The sequence below is a fragment of the Trachurus japonicus genome, chromosome 5 (assembly GCF_045865225.1).
Source record: "Trachurus japonicus isolate A0001 chromosome 5, Traja_1.0".
Classification (NCBI taxonomy): Eukaryota; Metazoa; Chordata; class Actinopteri; order Carangiformes; family Carangidae; genus Trachurus; species Trachurus japonicus.
In genome coordinates this window covers 8,432,066-8,456,175 of record NC_140911.1, presented here as the reverse complement: position 1 = coordinate 8,456,175, position 24,110 = coordinate 8,432,066, and the positions used below count along the sequence as shown (strand labels likewise).

Below are 24,110 nucleotides of genomic sequence, written 5' to 3'. Positions count from 1 at the left end.
TTTATGTGAACACTAACATTTTTAATAACGCAAAATGTTAGAGAGCTGTGCATTGGTTCTGAGAAAATCTCTTTCATGACCAAGCAAAATTGGTATTAATACTGAAATATCTCTAAATGACTCAATATTGAATCGGAAATAGAATCAAATCAGGACCTGGGGAATCGGAAATGAATCGATTCAGTGAATCCGATAACCCTAATGACACAAAAACCTAATCTATTCTTCTTTAAGTTATGGAAAATGGTGGTTCACATCAAGACCTATGGGCCATGGCTGCAAAAAAAGCGTTCTCTGGCTTCTCTGTGGTTTGATGCGAACCAGATGCGTAGTGCAGGTGTCTAGACATATAGGTGTATTTTGCAAAGCAGCGTCCCTCTGACTCCACAGGATAGCAGGAAGAGGATTACAGTACATGGACAATGTTATCCTCTTTAAAAGCATATAAGCTTATATAGATACTCCGGCCTTCTGCCGTCAGTGTACACTATGCTCGTCTGTTGCAACTAGGACAAACATCTGCCCTGACAAAATTGGGACTCTATCTGATCACTGGATTGCAAAGTTATGGCAATGTGATTATAGTGTGGTGAGACCCAGCTCTGGAGCGCAGCTTTGCATCAGATTTAGAGCCAACTACAGCAAAAAAACACACAAATACAAACAAATTCATGTTTGAAAACATATCAACTTCCACTGGGGCCTTGTTCATTACATTGACCCGGCACTTCTGATAAAAAACTGAGCATCCAAAGCCGCCTCATTGTTTGCTTGTTTGTGTACACAGTGTGTATTTTGTGTGTGTTCACTGCTGTATGCCTTGTCAGGCTGATGTTGAAGCACTAATCTAATCTGGAGGTTTAATCAGTTCCAGAGTAGATTTGTGTAATTCTGGGGATTACAGGCCCGCTTGTGTGTGGTCACCCCAGGTATTACCGCCTCATCCCCTCCATGCTGTGTATGTCTGATAGAGTGACTGTGGGGCCGGAGGCAGAACCCTACGAGGCAGCTCTCAACCACGTGTTCAGGTCAGACAGTATCAGCCCTCTGGTTCAAGGCGCTTCATTCAGAGGGACTCCACAGTCCATTTGACTTCAGCGATGCTTTGGCTGTGCATTTGGCATCATGCTGCAATTTCTGGGTGACCTATCTTAAAGGGGAACTATGCAAGTCTGGTCGCTTTTCTGCTGTTTTGCTAACCATCCTCCTGGCCATGTGCATTTGTTTACAACAAAGCCGGCGAGAAATCAATCAATCGTGCGGTACATAACATTATATATCATATATGATGTTATGACGTGTAGCCTTTTCTGTCATAAACAAGAGATTACAGGTTACGAGGTGCATTTGTGTCGCGTTGCGCAGAGACGATAGCTAGGACACCGTGGTGCTGATCTTGCAAAGTTGTTTTTCAGCCAAGAGACGCTACGTTGAAGGCAGAGAGCCTCCATTCTCCCGGTAATAAGTTACATGTCATTTATTAAACCATCACAATTAATTTAATTAAAGTAAAAAGTATAGGATAGTTAAGTTTAAAATCTTGTACAGTTCCTCTTAAAAGCAAGAACTTTCATTTTGTGTTGATTTTGGCGACCCCTGTGGACAAAAGCAGTAGTGTTTGCCAGAATGAAGACTGCATTTCCCATGAGCTGTCATGCGTATTGTCGTAAATGCGCTTAACTGGCCCGTGAGCGCCGTAAATAGTTTCATCCGGTGGACCGACCTGACCACTGCCTCCCAAAGGTATAGAGTTACACTATTAAGAAATAGCTTATCTTCCCACCGATGGCCTCATTTGCTGTTGTAGGTTACACAGATACATCAGCAGAAACAAGAGGCTTTTGCATGTCTAGTTAAAAGTTCTTTGTAGTTGCTTTAATTTAGGAAACAGGAGGATCAGCTCCCACTGCAAAGGAAGCGATCTAACAAAGAGTTCTGGGGGATGCAGTAAGTGAACCTGCCGGCCTTACCCTCCTCTGAGAGCTGGTTGTCTTTGGTCTCCTGCTCCATCTGCTGGCACCAGCCTTCCATGCGTCCCGTTTCCGCCTGCAGCAGCTTCAGGAACCAGTGGCCATCTCTCCGACACAGCGTCCCCCCTCCTCCTCCTCCTCCTCCTCCTCCGCTCTGGGGTACGCTGCTGTTACTGCCGTTCCCGCTCTCCAGCCAGGGGTCCGGAGGCGGGAGGGACGAGGGATCCAGCGCCGGGTCCAGACTTTCTGAGAACGAGGAAGAGCTACTTCGTGTGGTGGAGCGGTTGAGGATCTGCCTGGGCGGTGGGGGTGAAGAGGTGTCGCCAGCCGCGTCTCCGTTGTCTAAAGAGTCGTGTCCGGGAGGGGAGCTCATGGACTGGCTGGCACTATTGACCATGACTTTCTTCTCAATGGGTTTGGTAATGATATGGGAGATGGCAGCAATGTCCTGTGTGTCTGAGTCTGTGTCTTGTTTTGAGGCCATGCTACTGGAGCGACTGAGCCTGAAAGACACGGAGATGGGGGAGCAAAGCTCACAGTTACAAACAGGGTTTTTTTTCCAAGGCTTTCACAACAGTGGAGGGAGAGAAACTAATGATTCAGGAATAATGTCCACATTACTAGAACAGAGAAGCACTGCTTAGTCTTAACACTCACGTCACTTCAGGTCACCTCTGCTTGTCAGTGAAGGAACAAACAGGACTGGGTCAAACCTAGTGTATGGCTGGAATGCTTTGTTGGCTATTTGCATTCTGCCTCATGTCAGCTGCTTTTTGCCCTTTATCCTCTCTCACAGTATTTACAAATAAAACTGTTCTCATTGACATATTTCTGTTTCTGTTGTTGAACACAATGTTTAAAGGGGACCTACTATGCTCTTCTCGCTTTTCAGACTTATAAATATGTTTAAAATGTTGAGTAATAGCTTTAGAGGATATGGAAGTGCCATATCATGAAGTAGGCACGTGCTGAAGTAATCCCCGGGGGCCGTTTCAGGCAGCTCTGAACCGCTGCAAACGCTCGAGTTTGGAGAGTTTTTTCTAAAGTCTCTTTTTGTAACGTCACAACAAGGGATGCACATTTTGAACTTTTTTTCTGACCGATAACCAACGCTCGTTAACCAATTATTAACCGCTAACCAATAAGATTAAAACACTCGCTAGGTCAACCAGTGATCTGTCGCGATGACTTTTTTTTGCCGTTATAAAACAGCTGAGCAGTGCAGCATCCATGGCGGCTAGATCTTCCAATGTTAAACTGTTTTATAGCTATAAAGTGCAGCCAAACACCAGGCTAAAGAGAGAGGAACAGCAGAGGCTCCTCTGACAGCTCGGTCAGCTGAATGAGAGCTACAGGAGAACCGGCTGGAGCGTCGTCCTTTTTTTTTGGCAGCGCCCTTGTTACATCTATGTCCATGTAGGCTACATTTGTTGTCTGACCTTCCTTCATGGGGACTGTGCTGCATAACTGGCTCATACTGTCAGTCCTCCTGTGTAACTTTTTCCCACGAAATATGACTGAAGGCATGGAGAAGTCTGTATTTGTCAACACGCCCCCATGAGTTGACGACATAAGGAGTTGATAAAAAAAAAAAATTAACTGATAGTATTAATCGGTCAAAGTTCTTGTTATCGGTTAACGGTTAAATGGTTCAATCATGTGCATCCCTAGTCACAACTTCAGCGGAAGTCCCAAAGTGGGAACTTACCGTACTCGCCTGGCTGTGGCCCCTGTGGCCAGTGGTAAGAGAGGGGGCGTGTCACTATGCAGCAGCCCCTCGATACGTTGACCAATCTCAGAAGAGTTGGGGTGGTCGGTGGGAGAGAGCGCTGAATGCGAGCGTTTCAGAGCGAAGCAGGAAAGAGCCAGAATGGAGGGGTACACAAACAGCTTTTATGCGATAAGTATGGAATTTTTTTCTAGATTGAAACTTTCGATAGTGCCCCACTGGGGTCCAATATCACATTAAAAGCCCCTGAAATGAGCGTAATAGGTCCTCTTTAAGGGCAAAGCAAACCTGACATGTTTTGTGTTCACAGGGTGCAGGTTAAACAGACTGCATCATAGACTTGAGGCACAGCTCAAGATGTGGTCTCAGTGGACTGAACTGTTGCTGATGGACCAAATGATGGACTCATGATCAGCCGGTCAGTCAGAGACACTCTTGATTATAGGACTGGTCCCACTGTTACGGTCCAGCAAATAACCAGGCTCAATTAGAGGCAGGACTTTATATATCCTGTGTGATGATAGTGCACTCTGAATGGCATCAACTTCTCTATCACTGGACATTTAGCTTCTTGTTTTTATTGAACACATTTTCTATTTCCTGTTATTACTCAAGAAATTCTCGGAAGTGGTGATTCAGTCAGATAATGACATATTATGAAGGCTTAATTGAAGAATCATAACCAATATCAGGGGAGGATAAGAACAGCAAAAATACTGGGAGGGCACAGGATGCTGCATATTATGGTAATTGTTGAAACCAAACAGACACAGCTGAGGGATTGTCATATGGCACAAATGTGTATACAACATGAATAAAAACTAAGGAATGACAATGTTCTGGAAAAAAAATGTACAAATAAACAGAGGACCTCTGGTTATGTTGGTAAAATATCAATCAGGACTCAGAGCAGCAGCTGCTCCAAATGCAGCATGCAAAAGTGAGAAAATACAGGAGGAAGGCGTGAGGCGTCCCAGAACTTCCTGGTATTCAAAACATTGTGAGCAGAGAATGCAAACTAAACGGCAACAAACAAGAAATGGGTCTCAGTACATGGACACAATATGCAGTAAAAAAAAGTGAAAAAAGATTGTAGAGAAATGCTCATACCACAAATCTGCTTCAGCATTACTGACACAACACACACAAGATGGTTTTCAGACGAAAAATGACACATTTATTTCACATTTTTATGAATCCTGAGAAGAAAGAAAAATATCAAAACAGTGTGTATGGCTATAATATAAATTCCTCACGTTGTAACAAGGACAGGAAGAGGACTTACTGCCACCCGTCCTCCACCTGTACTCCGATTGACTGAAATTTGGCCAGTGGCGGGGTCTCCTCGCGTGGAACTTCCTGAATACAGTCAACCTTAGAACAAATAAACAGTGATATGGAGGAGGGGGCGGGGGGAAAAAAGCATAATCAGTCAGTGACCTGGTCAAAACACAGAACCACCAAAACCAAACACCAAACTGTGCAAGCTGAGCAAGGATTTTCATTTTTCCAAGTGATGAAACCAAAAACATCAGAAGAAAAACAAGAAGAAATCCATATAATTTTGTGCTTGGTTTTTAATAAAAATGCTACCCTGGCTGAGCTCTGTTCATTTTTGCAGGGGGTTGGAAAAAGGAGAAAGGGACTGCTATTTCAGCGCATGCAGAGAAGAAAGTTGATGGTCGATGGGGAAACACAAAAATGCATTTTCTGCCTTCTATACTACAGTGTATAGCCAGCTCTAATGACAGAGGGAGGATCGCCCTAATGAGACCTTTAGCTTGCGCCCACATTTTTTTGGGCTTTAAAGTGACACACTCAGACATGGCAATACACCAGAGGATCTCTTCTGGAATGAAACTGAATGAACGGGTTGAGCTATACTGTATGTAAGAGAAAAAACTGAATATGGCATTAAAATGACTGTGCTAGTGTATTTCATTTGTGGTAAGAACATAAGAAAGATTTAGCTGAACTTGCCCTGGGTGGTACAACAGTCTCACCACCTACCTGAATGCCAATGGAGGATAGTTTCCGCCTGGGTACCGGGGCCACTAGGGGCTCCTCTGCCACCAGATTCCCTCTATTTAATCCTGATTTAAGGGATTCATGCTGGACTGCTGAGTCACTTGTCTCGGTGGAAGCATTGGCGGTGGCGGGGGCGATTGGCTCTCTGGGGGTGGCGATGGGAGTGGGGATGATGTGCGGAGGACGGGGGATTCCCCGGGCCAGGCTGTTGGCACGGGTGCTGTCGAGGCTGTCGGAGGAGTTGCTGTGAGCGTGGCTGGACTGGCTGTTGACCTCTGACCGCCGGTCCTGCTGATCCAGGTAGTTGTCCTGGGCCGACTCCGTGCTGCTCTGCACCGTCACAGAGATGTAGGGCTTGGAGGTTGTCCGCGGTGGCACTGGCGGAGGAGCAGCCTTCTTACAGGTGGTTATGCATGTAGAGACTAGGGAGGAACACAGGTAAAAGGGAGGGAGAAGAGGAAAAAGAGATGAGAAAGATATAATTTAAAAAAAAGCCCATCACATAGGCAGAATGAACTCAACTAAAAGACTGAACAAATTGCAGAAGATGTGTACTGAAAACAGCTTGAAGCATCACTGCAACGGCTTATCAGCATCCTTCTAAGAAATGACTTAGGTTTTCTCTGCATGTCCTGAGCAGAGCTCTTCATACTGTGTGCATAAATACAAAAAGGACTTTGTTGCATGAGAGCTGCTGGAACACCAGTGAATCAGAGAAGCAGAAAATCAAATCAGAAGAGCGCTGAACAAACATACTGTGCCACACAGGTGACTAAATGAAATCACACACACGCTGCGCTTCAAAGTCTCGATCATGGGACAGGTGATAAAATCAGTAAGGCAATTAGACGACCATCTGACTCTTCAGCCCAAATATAGTAATGAAGTTGAGGGAGGACATTTATCTACACCACTCCCTAATATCAAACAGAGAAGTCATAAAAGGACAGAACAGAGGGGCATCAACCATAAAGACAAAGAAAAGAAAGAAAAAATACTGAGACTAGTCATGTATGAAGAGTGTTATATCATATGCACTTTACACAATGTTCACTTCCATTCTCTTCCAGTGAATAAATACAAAGGAGAGAGTCTGACACTAATGACTATTTGACAAGCCTCCAAAAAGCTTTTATTGAAGTTGGACTCTTTTATACTGCTAGGTCTCTTAGTCCCATGAAGGCACACGTATACAGGGTTAAAGAGGCGAGCTCCTCTGTGGGAACATTTATGTGAGGGCACATGAAATCCACACAACATTGTGTCCAGCACGCAACATAAAAAACTGGTTTTACTGCATGAAAAAGACTCAGTCAAACATCCACAGCCTTCTGTCAGTCAGACCGCCCGTACAGCCACTTATCATTCACTTATCATTCACTTATCTCATCTGATGATCTATCAAACAAATAGGTGCTCTGTGACGAGGTCAAACGATACTTTCCCTGTCAGACTCTAGCGTATCAGTGAAAGACGAAATAAAGATGAAATAAATGGTGTCTGTGAAAAAGAAATCACCCACTGAAGGGATCAACTAATGGGCTTCAAATAAAAATGCAAATTAGACTAATTGAAAATAACAGAATCCTCCATGGAGATGTATATCATATAGTCAAATGTGCCTCTGTTGCAACAGTAAAATTCAAAGTCTCTGATGAAAGTGTGATGTTGGAGAGGTAAAAGCCTATAATCTAAACAGGGAATTTTACTGTATTATTATGAACCTTGTGGCTGCTATATAATCCCTCAAACAGATGCTTTATTTGACACCACACTGGTAAAACAGTGGAAAGCTTGTGAAATCCGTAGATTTCACAAGCTCTCCAGCCCAGAGGAGAGTAGCAACACAGGGAAATACAGTGTGTATAAATAACAGCAGCTCTGACAGCACAAGCTGCTTCCTTAACCTGATAAAGAGCATGCTAGTGTCAGTAGGAAATGGCAAAGTATATTTACAGTATGGGTTTCTTACCTAAAGACCCATTATTAAAACAGATTTAATGCTTATGGACTAGCTGCCGTTGACATTTCTACTTACTAAAACAGTTTGAAACCGCAGCTATTAACTACAGACCCTAATATTAACATCAGCTGTAGCTCTACCAGATGTAAATGTGGCAGAAAGCATTTCTAGAGACTGCTGTAAATGCAGTCCCATCAGATGACACGTACTAATTCAATGAAATGCTTCTTTTATGAAATTAGAAGGTTTGGGCCTTAGGATGTCACTTCCAAACAGACCTAGGCTATAATCTGCATATGAATGATACATCCATTAAAATGTGGTGTTCAACCGGCATTTCCTCAATGTGCTGATTCTGGTAACGTGGCCCATACCTTGTTGTAAATCTCTGCTGCTGGCTGGACACTAAAAGCTTTTGCACTCAAACTTTTGCCCAAGCCTGCTGCATAGTCACATCACATCATGGTCAGAGTTAAAGGTATTAGTGTAGGAGCCAAACTGTCATGAATACAAACAGGAAACTTCACGCCAGTATAATGTATGATGACCCTGTGAGACACTGCATGCATCATTAAACAACGTTTCTTCTTTGTATTTCTTCACTGAGTGTTATAGTCAGGAATTTCGACAAGCCATCAAGGATTTTGAAAAAAAAAATTAAAAAAACCCTTGCAGCAAACATGTGAGCTGCTGAGGAAACGCTCAAACAAAAGGCTTTTTGTTCATTGTAATCCACTTCTTAGCTTTATCTCTTAAGTGCATGCAACCTCACCTCACACAAAACTGCTATGACCTCACCCATATATCTCTTTCTCTCTGTCAGATCACATTAAGAGTCGAGTTGTCAGTCAGCCTCTTAGATAATTGTTCCAGCTCGTAACGCTGTCCCACAACTGGTTCCAAGCTTTAAGGCTCCAGGTGTCTAACTAAGTAGGTCTCTCACAGGCCCCACCTTTGCTTTTTCCAGGATAGAGCCATGAACTCAGATGTGTTAAAACGCTGGCCTAAGTCCAACAAGTTATGACAGTGACACTCATCAGCCAACAGCTCCAACGCACTAAAGGTTACATTCCTCTGCGGCTAAAATCTACTGATATTATCTGTAGTAATCATCATAGATGACAGCAAAACCACACCCAAACTATCTCATCTGTAGACCTTGGCTGTGCCTTTATATCCTGGACATGAACATCACAAAGATGACATTAGACACACCTACACTCACACAGAGACACACACACCCTTTTGGATGTCAAGCCCTAATTGTAAATAAGCTGACAATAAAACACTGCTCCAAATGCGAGAGGATCCATGCCAATGATTTAGCATAACTTTCCCACAGAAATTGAGATTCTTTGGTAGTAGGTAGGAACACGGCCTCAGCTCCACATTTTACAGACGGGAACCACCAAACTCAAACTCTGCTTGTCTAAAAAGATCCACAAGATGGTAAATAGATGTGTCAACCGGCAGCATCTCCATCATATCCACAGCTGTCATCGCTCATGTCCACACTTGACATCTTGAAAAAAAAGACAGGAATCCAAATCTAACAAATTTATTTTAAGAAACCTGCAGTTTAGCATCCATCATTTGCAAAACAGTAGTCATGTTTTACCCACCAGTCTCAGATCACTCTGCTTGTCTGAGGAATCTGCTGAGACAGCTTTAAACTGTCCATGTTACCGCCGCTGCTGATGACACAGATAGATGCTGGGCAGCATAGAGCCGTCACTGTTGTGCAACTATGTGATGCACTGACTTCACTATTCCGGTATGCAGCATAATTTTCACGGCAACTGGGTGTGAACGGGCATTTACAGTAGGTGTGTGTTTGTATGTGTTTCCAGTTTTCCAAGTGTCACGTTATGCTTTCATCATTTTTCAACAGAACTGACCTTTAAGTCTTAATACCACTGGATCTGCTTTAGCCACACAAAAAACAAGCCCAAATCATAACTGACATCTGTCTCTGAGATTAGGCCGGAGATAAAGTAGTAGAGCTGGACACAATAAATGGGCTAGGGTCATTATTACCAGCTGATTTTTAGAGTACCACAAATATTAATAAATCACAAGAGGTTGTTGCAGCACAGAAATAACAAAGATAATGTGTTTTTTAGTTAATTTGGACACAGTGTAGTGTTCCTGCTCCCTGTTCCTTCCTGCACAGGAACTCTAAACATCTGTAGGCATGATGGTCTGTGCTGGTCTGTTTGGTCGATTCATTGCTATGGTCTAAACTGCTAAACTCTATCTCTAGTCTCTAGTCTTTCAAATGTTGGATGGACTGCACTGTGGTTTGATGCATATTCAGGATAATTTGTGAGTCCAATGACTTTCCAAATACAGCCATCATCAAATAAAAAAGCCCTTTTTCTACAGTACTATTTTGATGTACAGCTATTATGCTTAGTTCATTTCACATCAGATGTTGGGAATTTCCAAGTTGAAAATTACCGTACGATAAAAGATGGATCGAAAAGAGGCTGAAGCAGATAATATTTTACATAAATTTGGTTAGAACATGCAGGATTTCCACAGCTATTTGCCAACAGAGCTGAAGTAAACAGTTTTCAGCATGATTGTTTTATTGATTCAACACAATCTGAAATCAGTTTCTGTGGACGCTGTCATACTGAGAGTGATGTCAAATGCATCTCTGTGACTTTTCATTGTGAGCATGTTGAAATTCTGGTAAAATGTCAAATATCCTGCGACTACATCACTAAATGTAAGGAATCCTTAACAAAACAAAACTGCATATGATACATGGTTATGTTAAAAATGATTATCAGCTCATGAAATATCATCAGACAGTTGTTCTATAAAACACAGCTTAACAGCAAAGGGCGCTGACAGACTGCAACCTAAGTGCCATCAGACAGGTTTCAACCTGACATCACTGATCTCAGCTGAGAAACTGGTGATTGAATAACGACCAAAATGATGAAGGCTGTAAAAAATCATTTTATGGTGTGGCAAATAGATTACAGCCTGAGAAAAAGAATGTAGCTTATGCCCATGGCAAAAACTTCCCACAGATAGATGGATCAAGAGTGGCACATGCCCTTATTCAGATGGCTTCCTGTGTTTGCTTACGATACAGAACTCCTGGAATCCAAACATGCTCAGCTGTGCAAGCATAAAACACAACCTTTAATGTAGACCAGTCACCAACAATAGTACCAGACAAAGCCTTTTTTTTCTAAACTCATACACTCACCTCAAAAGGAGATAAAGCCAAGTACTGCTGCTTTTTAATGAAGCTGAATCTGTATACAGGAGCTGTTCAGAAGAGCACATTAGTTGCTGTACAGAAGGCAATTTAACAAGAGAAACAAGCAGATGCTTTGTGCCAGAAATGCTTAAGTGGAATCTGGAGTGGGCACTGTGAGCACTGCTGTTTTCATGCCATCTGGACAGTGGTGTTGTTGTCCACTGCAAGGCCCCGGTTCAAGATGTGATTTTCAAGGCTAGAAAACAATTAGCTGCAAGAGGCTGCGTCAGCACAACACAGCTTCCAACAAGCCAACGACCGCTCTCTCTTCACTGTTTTTCAAACTGTCCCGAACCATCTCAGCACTAGATGCATAATGCATACACAACCAGATTAGATCTTGGCTGCACATTCACAAACTGAAAGAAAAAGACATGGAAATTGGAAACCCTAGGCAGCTTTAATGTGCTGGAACCCACACAGTGGTCTCATCCAAGATAGTAGCATTTTGCTGTTTACCGTGGGGAGACAGCGGAGAGATTTACCAACCACAGTTCCCACAATGACATCACCACCGCTCGCACACATCTTTTTAGATCCCTAAAATCAGTTTAAAAACATATTTACATGTTTATTTTGGAATTTATATGTTAGCAAATTCAGTTACTTTGGTGGGAATGTCATATACTGTAGTGGCCAAGTGAGAACAACCACACTGATAAAAAAAAAAAGACACGTGGGAAAGATATGAATGCAGGATACAGTTGCATCTATAATAAGATCTGTACAACATCAGATTAGCCAAATTCCAGACGGTGCAACTGGGTCAAATGTTTATTTTACTTGAATTAAATCAGCACATTACAGAATTAATCATATCACTGCTGAAACCTGTTTCAATCTGCATCCCATCTTGCTTTATGTGGGGGAAAATGCAGTGGTTAGTGTGGTCAAACAGTCAAAACAGCCGCGGGACAGATAAAACAATGAAGATGACAGTTTTTTGTCCTGCTCCTCTAACGTTACAAAGCCTGTCCAACTCTTTGACTGGTAACAATATTAGTTTTTTAAGCTCATTTACTGAACTGGTGCTGTGCTGTGGCCAGTTGGAGCTGGACAAAAAGCACAAACAGCGAAAGACAAAAGATGGATTGTGATGCTCTATTTAACAGTTTTGCATTGTTTGCCAAGTTGTCTGCTGCCTGCCAGTTGACCCATCTGTATTGTTTAATCCAATAACAGCCAAAAGACAAAGACAACCTTGCCGGAAACATTACCACTCCCTTGTCACCAGAACCATTATCTCAATTAATTATCACATTGAATGTGTGCAACAAGAGCGCTGCTGCAAAAACTGCACAGCCTTTTAAATGTGACCTTAAAATGGGGTTTAATCCATGTTGCAATAGACAGGCCTACATGTGGGACAAAAGTGGGGCAGCCCTCAAATAATCTGCCGTGAAGGCCAATTTTCCATTTCAGCACCCAAAAAGAAGCAGTTTTTATGAATACACACAACAAATTCAACTGCAGGCTGCTAAATGGTCATTCACACAAGTAGATTTAACTTGTTCACATACAGTTTAACACCTCCTCTCCCCTTTTTTCATCCTGACTTCCACAGCTGGAGCATCACAGCCATGAAAGATGATGACAGAGCACTTTGTACAGAGTACATGGGTGGGTAACGCTCAATAATTAATGTAGTCAAGAGAACTTAAAACAGCATCACTGGAAGCATTTAACATCTGAGTTGTGGAGTTTAGGCAGTTTGTGGGGGGAAAAAAAAGAGTAGAAACTGACACATCAGATACTTATCAAAGCCCATTTCCTCCAATATGACTGAAAAATGATCCTGGTGGTAAATCAATATAATGAGAAAATATCTCAAGATAATGACTTAGTTTTTCATTATTTTGAGTTAATAACCAAAAAAGAGACTGAGTAACTCAAAAATAATTACTGCGTGACTCAAAATACAGAGAAACTATCTATAATATCATAGTTTCTCGTTATTTTAAGTTTAAAAAATGACTGGGTAACTCAAGATAAAGTGAAACTATCTCAAAATATTTATATCAGTCATTATGTTGAGAGTATTTTCTCATTTTGAACAACCTACTTTTTTCTCCACATTGGCAGAAATTACCTTCCATGGATATTTAATCTCCCAATAAAACCTGGAGACACCAAACTGATGCCTGAGAATGTGTGACTCTCCTAAACAGTGTTTTAGTTCTTTCTTAACCACCTTAACCTGATTTCCCCAATTTCTCTCAATTTAGCTACGACTGAGCAACAAATGTGCAAACTGAAGTAGTACTGACAGATAACGTTGTTCTTTAGCCAGAGGCAAAGGGGATGGGAGAGAAGCTGAAAAATATACAGTGGCATGCAGAAGTTTGGGCACACAAAATTTCTGTCAATGTGAAAAAGTTAAACATGAAACACCCTTTTGCAATATATTAAGCAATACAGTGTATTATTTTTTTGTTTTCTACAATTTTAGAGTGAAAAAGGGAAACAAAGTGGCACTCTGCAAAAGAATGGGAAACCCACAGGAGACCTTTGCTTTGGGCCCCTTTCCTTTTCTGTCAAATTGAAAATGTAAAAGATGAACATTTAAAAAGCAAACAAACAATTATATTGTTTAAAATATAAAGGGAATGTGTCGTCTGTAACTTTTGGAGATCATTCATCTTTCACTTGCTTAACTGTTCACATTTACAGAAATCTTGACCAGGGGTGCCCAAACTTTTGCATGCCACTGTAACCTATTGATGCAACTAAACTGGACGCGTCTGAAAGTAATGGTAAATGGCCCCTACAGCACCTGCTCAGGTTAGTCCTACCATATGTCAAAAGAGTAGCCTAGATGAAGCGGTAAACGGACGTAAATAACGGGAAACAAACTCTGCACAGTTACACTGAAGTTCGCGCTGTGCACTCAAAAATAAACAGATAAAATAAATTAGTTTAAAAAATCTTACCGGGCTGTCAAGACACTGGCAAAAAAATAAAAAATAAAACAAAAATACGGACGTGTCTTGAGCTCAAACTTGAATATTTTCAGGGCAGCCGGGCGGACGCTGCTTCACCTCTGTCCCTGTCACAGCTGTGTGGGGAAGAGTCGCCGGGTTTCGGTGCCTTTTGTTTGGAGCGTTTCTCTGAGCCCGAGGGAGGCGTGGTGGCGGCTACTGGTGCGTTCAACAGCGCCTCGGATAATCTAAATCTAACCTGCAGACGGCTGCAACCGCAGGGATACTGGAGTAGAATCGCTCAATGCTAATGATATCCGACTTGAAAAGCAATTCATTATCATAAGTATTTCAGGTAGGGGCCATTGAAACACCGAACTGCGCCAGTAAACTGTACAGCAGCACTAAATAAATGCATAAAAGCAATCTAGTGACATGAAGATTTCTTGGTTTGACAAAACGTAAAAGCTTCGGCCTTCCTGCTTTGATCAGTTCTCGTCATCTATCTTAATTCCCCACAAAGCTAAGCCATTACCATAACCCAAATATTTAAAAACTGGAAAATTTCCACAAACGTGAAGGCAGCATATTCTCTAAAATGTATTTAGAAGACTGTGGTGAAGAGCGCCACGTTGTGGATGCTCAGTAATAATAACCCAGCATATGCACTTCCAGTAAATCCACTGAACTCTGGAAAACAGCCCAAAGCTTCTTTTAACCTAATATGTGTCACCACAAACACCCACAATTCCCTTGCTAATGCAAATTCAGCATTGAGATTATAAGCTAATTGTCCAGTGGGTACTTGTATTGCTATTGTCATGTCCTGTAATAACTCATATAAACAAAGCTCCACAGTGATGCTTCCACATGGAGCAGCAGCAGCAGCAGCAGCATGAGCCAGCGTTCCTCGCATGAATGGCTGTCCAACAACTGACAGGGCAGCCGTGTGCACATCACTGGCCAACACACTCCCATTTGGTTTAGCTGTAGTGTTGAGACTCATTTCATTCATTTGTAGTCCAAGAATGGGTGAATTGATTGACTTTCTTTTTTTCTTTTAGGATATAGAGTAGCTGGTTTTTTGCAAATTGTTACCTGTGTGTGAGGGATGGAAGCCTGGTCTGTCTTTTCCCAAACGCTGTAGAAAAATTGCAAGTTGTTTCTCCTTTGGGGCTTTGTCCAAGCCCGTGGCTCTCAGGTAAGAGCCAAACTGTTCTCTCCAAGTCTTCCATTGGGCAGAAAGGTCGTCTAGCATGGGCAAAAGAGGCTGCATTTGAGCTAAAAAATGCAGGTGTGTGCATGTTGGGGGACTAGCATCCCACCCAGGATCAAGGCTACGAAGAGTATTCAAAGTAATGTTAATAGAAAATACAAATAAAATCAAGAATTTGGCCCATGGGTCTAAAAAGTGATCACACCCTCACAAAAAAAGACCCAGGTTTAATAACCAAATTCAAAAATAAGCAAAACAAATGTAACCTACATAAACAATATGATTATATTATAGAAAAAAGCATCAGGATGATCTCAGCTGCACAAAACCATGCATCATGTTTGAACGTTTCTATTTTTCCTTTTTAGGAGGCAAACAAATTCATTAGCTGACACATGTATCATCTGTTTTTCAGCCAGTGACTCACCAGTACTGGTGCTGTATGTGCGAACACTGGTGTCGATTGGAGGCGGAGAGCAGCCTGAGTCCATGGATGCCGTGTCGTCATCTTGGGAACACCCAGCTTGGATGGCTCTCAGGTAGCTGTGGCTGCGGGATCGGAAGCATGTTGGCATGGGCAAGTCTGGAGGCTCTGGGTTGTCCTGAGAATGGGAGCGGGAATCTCTGTACGTGGACTCGGAGCTGCGGTCCTCATAGTGATGACTCATTTCCAGGTCCCGTAGCTGCAGAGAGGACAGGACAAAGACATGGCAGCGTGTGTGTGGAAAGTTATTTAAGGACGCTCTTCTCACCCGTGAGACAAATTTGATGGGATACAGTACAATGGAACAAAAAGTAGTAATAGTAAAAGTTGTGTGAAAACTACACTAAGAAGTGGAAAGAGCAGAGCTTAGCCCAGCGAAACCACTGTTGCTCCTATAACTCCCCTAAGGCTGGGACTCTGGAGGAGTTGTCATTTCATCTGTCAAATGCATTTTCATTTTTTGACATTTCTTCCATGATCTACCCAATAAGGCCTGTGAAGGTGCAGAAAATGAAAGAAATGCCAAGGCAAGAGGCATCACTTTGACTGATGTCTGACTGAAGTTTTGAGTCCTTTTTTTTTCATACAGCAACTACATGCTCATAAAGAGTGAAGCATTTCCTCGACTTCCTTTGAAGAGGAAGAGCCAGTTTTGCAGATGATGGGTTTCACATTCTGTAGGCTGACAGAAAACAGCCTCAGCAAGTCAAAAATGTGTGAAAGAAAAACAGAAGTGAGGTATTTTGATGGGTTAATGACTGGTAACAGAAGGATATAAGAGGGTAAGTACAAGAGACTCAGCAAAAAAATGGAAAATGAAGCAGAACAAAGCAGAACATCTGGCGGTTACAGCGATGCACATTTCAGAGACATGTTAAAGTTTTTGGCTGTGAGTGATTTTCACTTTTCCCTCTTCAAATCAATTTTGTTTCAAAAAGTTCAAAATCACACAACTTGACCTCAACCAGTTCAAGTTTTAATGAATATTAAATTTGTTTCGTATGCTGCAGCTGTGCATGCAAATTATAGCAATACATTCATGTGCTGGCCACATTTGTTGTAAAGCAGTGACCTGTCAGAGATTGGGAGCAAATCCGGTACTAATAGCCCGGACTGCCTCATTTGACTAGTTCATTGAAAAAGATCAGAGGCACTTTTTACAGCTGTTCATCATCTCAGTGACCTTGTCAGTGGGAGGCTAATAGCTCTTATGTAAGTAGATGAAGTAGACTTAAAGCTACCACTGTCACTCATTTGGCTTTTAGGTTCATGACATTAATATGAGATACAGTTGGAAAATATGGATGCTTTGTTCAGCGGAGGCTCATTTTATTACTGTCATTCTGTCGGGCTGTATCTGGGAAAATGCTAATTATACATCAGAAATGATTGTAGCTCAAGGCAGACAAAGGGTCCTTTGAAAATGACTGGTTATTTGAAAGAGGGGAGTTTGCTCAGAGCTAAGTGATGTAAATGATGAACATTATGAGTACAAATGTACTCGTAACTCATTAGGAAAATATCTGCTACGCTAATGAGAGAAAGAGAGAAACAAACCGACGGAGAAAAACAGTCCTCGGCCTCTGCTGATAGTTTGCAGAGCAGCACTGACCTGTCCCAGGCAGCTGCGTCTGCCCAAGGTGCTGCAGGCCTGGCTGAAGTCATCATCATCCCAGCGTGGCAAAGACGAACCGGTTCCCTCGATGCAGTCAAGGTTGTCCAGGCTGCGGTTATTGGAGAGCTCTCTGAGAGATGGAAGACAGCTGGTGAAGGAGTAAGATGAGAGGAGAGACAAGATAAAGGAGACGTGTTAAAGATACAAGACATCGAGAGGAAAATTAAAAAGCAATGTCAGGAGTGCATGAGGACGCATTCTGAGAAACAGTTGATGCTAATGTGTTATGACGGAGAGGCAGAAGGGAAACATGGATCGGGGGGAGAAAACTAACATCAGCAAAATCTGGAATTGAAAGAGAGATCGAAGGAGGATAAAGTTGTTATTCAAGTCATCCCTTTCACTTCCACTTTCATGAGCCGTAATGAATCCGAGTCCAGCCTGAATTACAATTTCATCTAATTGTTACCATCCATTGTTGTAGCACCTGAGCATGCAAAGCCAGTGATGTGAGGCGACGCATGTACAGAGCTCTCTGATCTATCATGGTGCCAAAGCCAAAGAACAGGTGTAGGTTTAATTGAACAGCAGCGCTCAAGTCGTGTTGGTACATATTCTTTGTTGGCACACAGTGATTGTAACATGACAGTAAACTGTCATGCCATGGTCTATGCACAAAGATGCCCCCCCCATTCCCCCGTTTGAATAGTGTCAGACTCAGCTTCTTTCCACCTAAAAGCACTGGGCAGATGGCATTTACAAGCTTAAGGGAGATTGGCAGTCGTTGGCAGCAGAGCATGAGTTTGGCATTTGGCAGTGCCTCTGACTTAACGTACATCTGAGGGGGGCAGTGCAAAGTCAATGATGATGATATACCATCCAATCAGACATAAGTGTATTTGCACCGCGCCCCTGAGACGTGGCTTACAGACCTATCACTGACCTGCTCATTGACCTGCCCAGCTGGTGCAGAGAAGACACACTGTGGAGCGGAGACCACAGGGCATCCAGCTCCCCCTGCAACAAGGTGTAATCCAGGGTTCTGCTGCTCACACCAACCAAGGTGGAGAGAGTGGGGTTGGATAGGTCGGGGGGATTAGCAGGGGGGGGAGTACGGTTAGTCATTCAAACACGCTTTAGGGAAGAGTCAAATCCTCACATTTCTAAACACAGACTTTAAAGTGATGTGAAATCTTTTATTCGTGTGAAGGTGTATGAGGCGGGTAGGTCTGTGGGTGTGTTTCTTTCTCCAGATCCTGTCCTTCACTGCAAAAACTCAAAATCTTACCAAGAATATTTGTCTTATTTCTCGTCAAAATGTCATTTCTAGTCAAAACAAATCTCGTAAAATCACATAAAAAGTAGCTTGTTTTTGACACTTTTTACTTCTTTCAAGCATATTTTTACTCGAAATAAGTAGAAAAATCTGATAGTGGGGCAGGTTTTGTTTTTCTTACTACAAGCACAAAAAACTTGCTTTCACTGGAAGATTTTTCTACTTATTTCAAGTGAAGATTTGTTTGAAACAAGTGAAATTATCTAAAAACAAGTACATTTTTAGGTGATGAGTCTTATTGATTATGATTAGTTTGACTAGAAATGAGAAATTTTGACAAGAAATATGACAAATATTCTTGGAAAGATTTTGAGTTTTTGCAGTGTTGTTTCGGTTGAATGGAGTCAAGAGGGCTGTGGCATTTTCGACACTGTAACCTTCAAACTGGAGAGCAATCCTGACAACGAAAACGAAAGCTGCTTTGTTGTCCCTTTATTCAGTCAATCAGTTCAGTTCAGTTGAACTACTTCAACTGAACATAATGTTAATTACATGTGTGCTGATAAATCCTACACACATGGTGATCGTACCGTTTCTTATGAGAGCAATAAAAGGATGACCTTGAATTGTAAAAAGTAAATAAATAAATAAATAAATAAATAGTAGACCACTGGAGCCGATTTCAGGAACTATTATTATCACTTATTACTCTCAGAAAGCAGATGTAACCGCTGCCGAAACTTCGCGGCCACAATCATTTTAGACCATTATGAATGTCTCTCTGTAAATGTGCCAAACACTTTGAGTAATGAAATCTGGGTAGCTATTGCAAAACATGCCAGACTTGTCTTTCTTAAACATTAGACACAAATAAAATACTGTGAATCTGTTTCTAATTTTATTTAAAAAAAAGACACAGCTGACTCAGGTATGTACAGTAATGTAGATTGCCTGTATAGTGAGGCTCAGTGCCAGTCACTCGTGCAGAGGAAACCCATTTGTGGTGATTTACTGGCTGAGTGCGAAGGAAACTCTGTGTCATTTTGTGTAACCTTCACTAATGATGTCTACAACCTCATAGCCAGACTGACACTTTGTGAGACCGAGAGATAAATCACAGCTGAGGTGTGGTAGTCAGTCTGACACCGCTTGGGCTCTGTCTGTGTGTGCGTGTCCATGTTCTATATATTTTCCTGCATACTGGCGTGAGTGCAGCTTAGCATGGTGCTTTCCTTCCTCTTCGCTTCAGGAAAGGGTGGTTTGTTTGTTTATTTATTCGTCTTCTTTTGATGGCCGCTGAAAGGTCATGTGCTTACTTGCGTGGGGGTAGCTGGTCGCTCAGAGACTGCTGCGTGGCCCTGAGGTAGCTCTGGCGGCGAGCAGCAGTTTTAGGAGAGGGTTTGGGGCTTCCCTCCGAGTCGTCGCTGTCTTCCATGTCTCCCATGGCCTTCACGTAGCTACCGCTGCGCATCCGCCGACATGGAATTTCATTGGCACCCCCGCTTCGGCCTAATGTGCTACTCCAATCACCCTACAGGCAGGACGAAGTGGCTAAAATTAGTCTTCAGCTGTTGAATAATAAACTATCATCCAACTATCAAACCAGGCAATCTACTCATCCCTATTTTTCAATTCCTCACAATAGTAAATTAATAAGTAGAAAAGCATTTATGTTCAAAGGGCCAAATGACTGGAACCATTTACCTCTCAATCACTAAGCTGTTTTAATCAAGTCCTATCCTCCTATCTTGAAACATCTTGCTCATGCTTTAATTGACTGTCACCATATCCCATCTAACATTTGTACAAACTTTGGTTGCAATTTGTCTAAGTGACTCTTGTATGTCTGTCTTGTCTTTTTATTTTATTGTCTGTATTGTATTGTACTGTGTCTTGTTTCCTTTTATTGTGTCGTGCTTAGTTCTGTTATGTCTTGATGTTATGTGTGTACTGTAGGACCCCCTCGTAAATCAGTTGTGACAACTCAAGGGGCTTATCCTACGAAAAATAAACAACTTCAAACACCATAAAGTCAATACAGTGTTTCTTGTTTCTAATTAATTCATTTATTTATTTATTTTTATTCTTTCTTTTTCCATTTTTGTTATTCTTACTATGTTTTTTTAATGTTCACATCATTGATCCATATTATTCAGTATCTCTTGTTATTCAATATCTCTATTCTGTATGTTAGACTTATGTGGGTAGGGGTGGTGTGTGGGAGTGTGTGAGCAAGATGTCTGTTTTTGTCTGTATTTGTCTTATGTTATGTACAGTATGTCTATAATGTAATGTAGTGTATTGTTGTCATGTGTTCTATATGTCTGTCTAGGGACCCCCTTGAAAATGAGATGCTACATCTCAAGGGGCTATCCTTTAATAAATTCAAATTCAAATTCAAATAAAAAACTCACCCTGCGTCCAACCTGCAGGTAGTTGCAGGTTAGTTCCTGTTGGCAGGATTTGGACTTGAGCATGGACCTGTCCAGAGTCGCTGAGCCCTTCTGGATCACCTGTCTCGGCTGGCCCATGGTTAACGTGGACCAGGACCCTCCCTTCATATAATCATTATCATTCATTACCATATCTACTGTTCCGCCTAGTCCGACACCTCCTCCTCCTCCTCCAGGCCCGGGAAGTGCCTGAAACTTCATGTCACTGCTGCTTTTGGAGGAGCTGATGGTGTTGTAGCCGCTGTGGATGTATCTGCTCTGCCCTCCCTGGCTCTCGTGGCCGGTTGGACGCCCCAGAGTCATCATGGCCATAGTGTTGTGGTAGCTGCTCAGATCGCTGCTGTCCAAATCGTCCGAGCTCCAGTAACCTGACATGTTGGAGCGTGGCCGTCTCTTGGCGGTCGCTTCTGATTTTGTACCCCGATCTTTGCTTTTGGCTCGACGGTTCTGCTTCCCACTGTCCTCGGTGCCAGAGGAGCCTCCACCGCTGCCAGTGGAGCGACCGTTGACATTTCCTTTCATGTTGTGGCTTTCCAGCGACTGGGACTTTGCAAACAGCTTCTGTACAGAGTGCAGCATGTACCGAATGCGACCGGGGCTGTCCGTGCGCTGCTTGGCCGCAGCGACAGCAGACGTTCGATGGTATTGCAACGTGCTGAATCCGTCGTGGCCTCCAGGCAGCTGCTTCTCAAACTCCAGCAGACTGGCCGGCGCCTGGTTCTTGGTCATGTGGTGTGATATAGTCGCCGAGCCGCTCGTTATCATAGGTGTTCGTCCGCTCAGCCCTGCCATGCCTATGCTCGTTCCCATGCCCATGGACATGGACGTCCCCATGGTCCCCGTACTTATTCCCCCAATGCTGTCTCCGGGCGGGGAGAAGTCAGACTGGTCGTAGGAGTTGTAGTGAATCCTGGGGAAGGTGCTGCTGTTGGACAGCTGGTTGTTGAGGGGCAGCATGCAGTCTGGTGGGAAGGAGCCGGGGTTGGCTGAAGGGTAGAGGTGGGGGTCCATGGTGCCGTAGTGGTCCATCGTCGGGCTCAGCAGGTAAGGGCTGCGGGGCAAGGTGCTGGTCTTCTGAGGGTAGAGGGCCTCTGGATGGCCCGAGGAAGGATCACAGGAGTCGGACAGGTGTCGGTTACGGTTGGTCCCCAACCCCTTCATGATGGCGAGGAGGCCCCGACCCTCTAGAAGACCTCCAGGCCGAGTAGAGTAGACTGATGACCTCGAGGGTGACTCCTACAAAGCAGAGACAGACAAACAGAAGAGAAAGACACGACACAAAAAAAAAGGAGGCAGGATTAAGATGTGGTAAATGTACAGTATAAAAACACACAGATGCAAATATTCAATCTCAACAGCACCCATCAGCACAGCCACACAAAAACACCCACTTATGTGCCAAACCACACAACAAACAGGCTCACTGTATAGGGCTGAGAGGGAAATACTGTGCAGTGAATGAGCCAGCTTTCCACCGCCTCCCACAGCGAACATCTGTGTTAAAACGCTGGAAATGGATAGAAAAACAACTTGTGGAATAAAGACAAGCTGTAGCCAGTGGGTCAGGACATCCATTATGGGTAAAGAGAACAATTGCCGGCAGTCATCAGCAACTCCAGACACCTCCACAGCTATGTGGGGTTTTACAGCTGCCAGTGAACAGGCATCTCCTCCTTTTCTGTCTAAACATATTCAGAAAATGGAGATTAGAAGTCAAAGAATTAATCATCGCCCAAACATTTCTATTATAGCGGCATCCAATTAAACTTTGTGTTGTTGCCTTGAATTATTTGAACTTTCAAAACCAACTAATGAGAAATGTTTATAGTAAAAAAAACATCTTAACATGTACCTGCTGCCTCGGCTTTCCTCTCTGCACATCCTACAGGTTAGCTGCTGCGATACAAAAGAGCCAAATTTCTGGGAGAGCCCTTTCTTTTCAGCTTGTAGCACTCTGTCTCTGTCTCTGCCCATTATTCCATCTGTTTCTCTTTCTCTCTCTTCCTCCACTCTTCCTCCTCTCTCCTATTCCCACCTCCAGTGGGTATCCCTGGCACTGGCCACTCAGCTCCTGTCCTATCTTTGCATGGCAAGCCAAGGATGGTGGGCAGACTGTCATAGTGAAACCAGCAAAGAGGATTTGACCAGCGGGTGGTGGGCGGCGGGAGCTGGCAACTACACCTCCTTGTCCTCATAGTCAAGCTGTGCCAATGCCCTGGGCTGGCGAGGCTGCAGGGATGGTGCTTCTTGTCACGGAAAAGCATAGATGACAATGGATGAGGAGTATTATGTAAAAGTAAAGCAAAGAAGACACAGACATTTATGGGATGTTAACATCGAAAAACAGCTTTTTTTATGTAAAAGAAACATGGAAAACAAACACAACGGGAACACATCTGATCTCAGCCTCCTGTCAGCCATGGTCTGCTGCTCTCTTCCTTAGAGAAAGGGAGATACTTACATTTTAAACAAAAAGAGCGATTTTCATTTTTCAATGTTCCGGTTTGAGAGCCATCTAAAATGGTTAGTATCTATGTGATTACTTTTTTTCGTTCCCCTATAAAGCAGATACCATTGTCGAAAGTCACATTCAAAACCGAGCAATCTTCCACGCTGCATCCTTATCTTTGTTCGTGTCGTAAAAAGTGAATGCACTTTAAGGAATGACTCTTCTGCTCCGGGACTATACAGATTATCTGAAACCCCTGAAATCAGTGATTCTTTTTCTGCAGCTTTTGGATCAAAGCAGGCAGAAATTTGGACTTTTTCTTGCTGGCCTTGGCTATCAGAGATATTTCTCGGATCTATTGTTAGTTTTGGAAGCTATTTGAGACGAGCAGAACGATGACGGCACCAGAATGACACTTAAAATCAGGTTCCATGATGCTGATGTCTATAATATTCACAAAATGCCCTTTAAGTATTCTGGTTCTAATTTAATATAGTCGTAAGCCACACTTCTCTGTCTAATCACTCTCCCACGGTTGATGAATAGTATCTATTGTGTGTGACAGCATGCAGTAAATTAGGTTTTGATTGGAGTGAAGGAAGATGAATGATATCTTGTTATTAGTGGCCCCTGAGGATTTCCATCAGATGGGAAGAAAACTAATAAAGTAGTTAATAACTCTCAGTCTCAGCACGGTACATTTAATCTTAATACATCCAGAGGAAGTCA

General features: G+C 42.9%; 1 protein-coding gene across 6 annotated transcripts in view; it reads right to left on the bottom strand.

Annotated features, from left to right (window-relative positions):
* dlgap4b (discs, large (Drosophila) homolog-associated protein 4b) overlaps positions 1–24,110 on the bottom strand; it is an 89,516-nt gene that overhangs the window by 6,118 nt on the left and 59,288 nt on the right. For 2 of the 6 annotated variants that reach the window (XM_085775966.1, XM_085775964.1), the window contains 8 exons: positions 20,894–22,168; positions 19,796–20,010; positions 18,147–18,248; positions 17,201–17,351; positions 15,532–15,787; positions 5,710–6,149; positions 4,985–5,073; positions 1,971–2,473 (listed from right to left, as the gene is read on the bottom strand). In XM_085775966.1, the coding sequence (XP_085632092.1) occupies positions 1,971–2,473; positions 4,985–5,073; positions 5,710–6,149; positions 15,532–15,787; positions 17,201–17,351; positions 18,147–18,248; positions 19,796–20,010; positions 20,894–22,093 (2,956 nt within the window). In that variant the 5' untranslated portion in view covers positions 22,094–22,168. Of the gene's footprint in view, positions 1–1,970; positions 2,474–4,984; positions 5,074–5,709; positions 6,150–14,986; positions 15,140–15,531; positions 15,788–17,200; positions 17,352–18,146; positions 18,249–19,795; positions 20,011–20,893; positions 22,169–24,110 lie in introns of all 6 variants that reach the window. The other 4 variants (XM_085775967.1, XM_085775965.1, XM_085775961.1 and 1 more) reach the window with 3 other exon arrangements.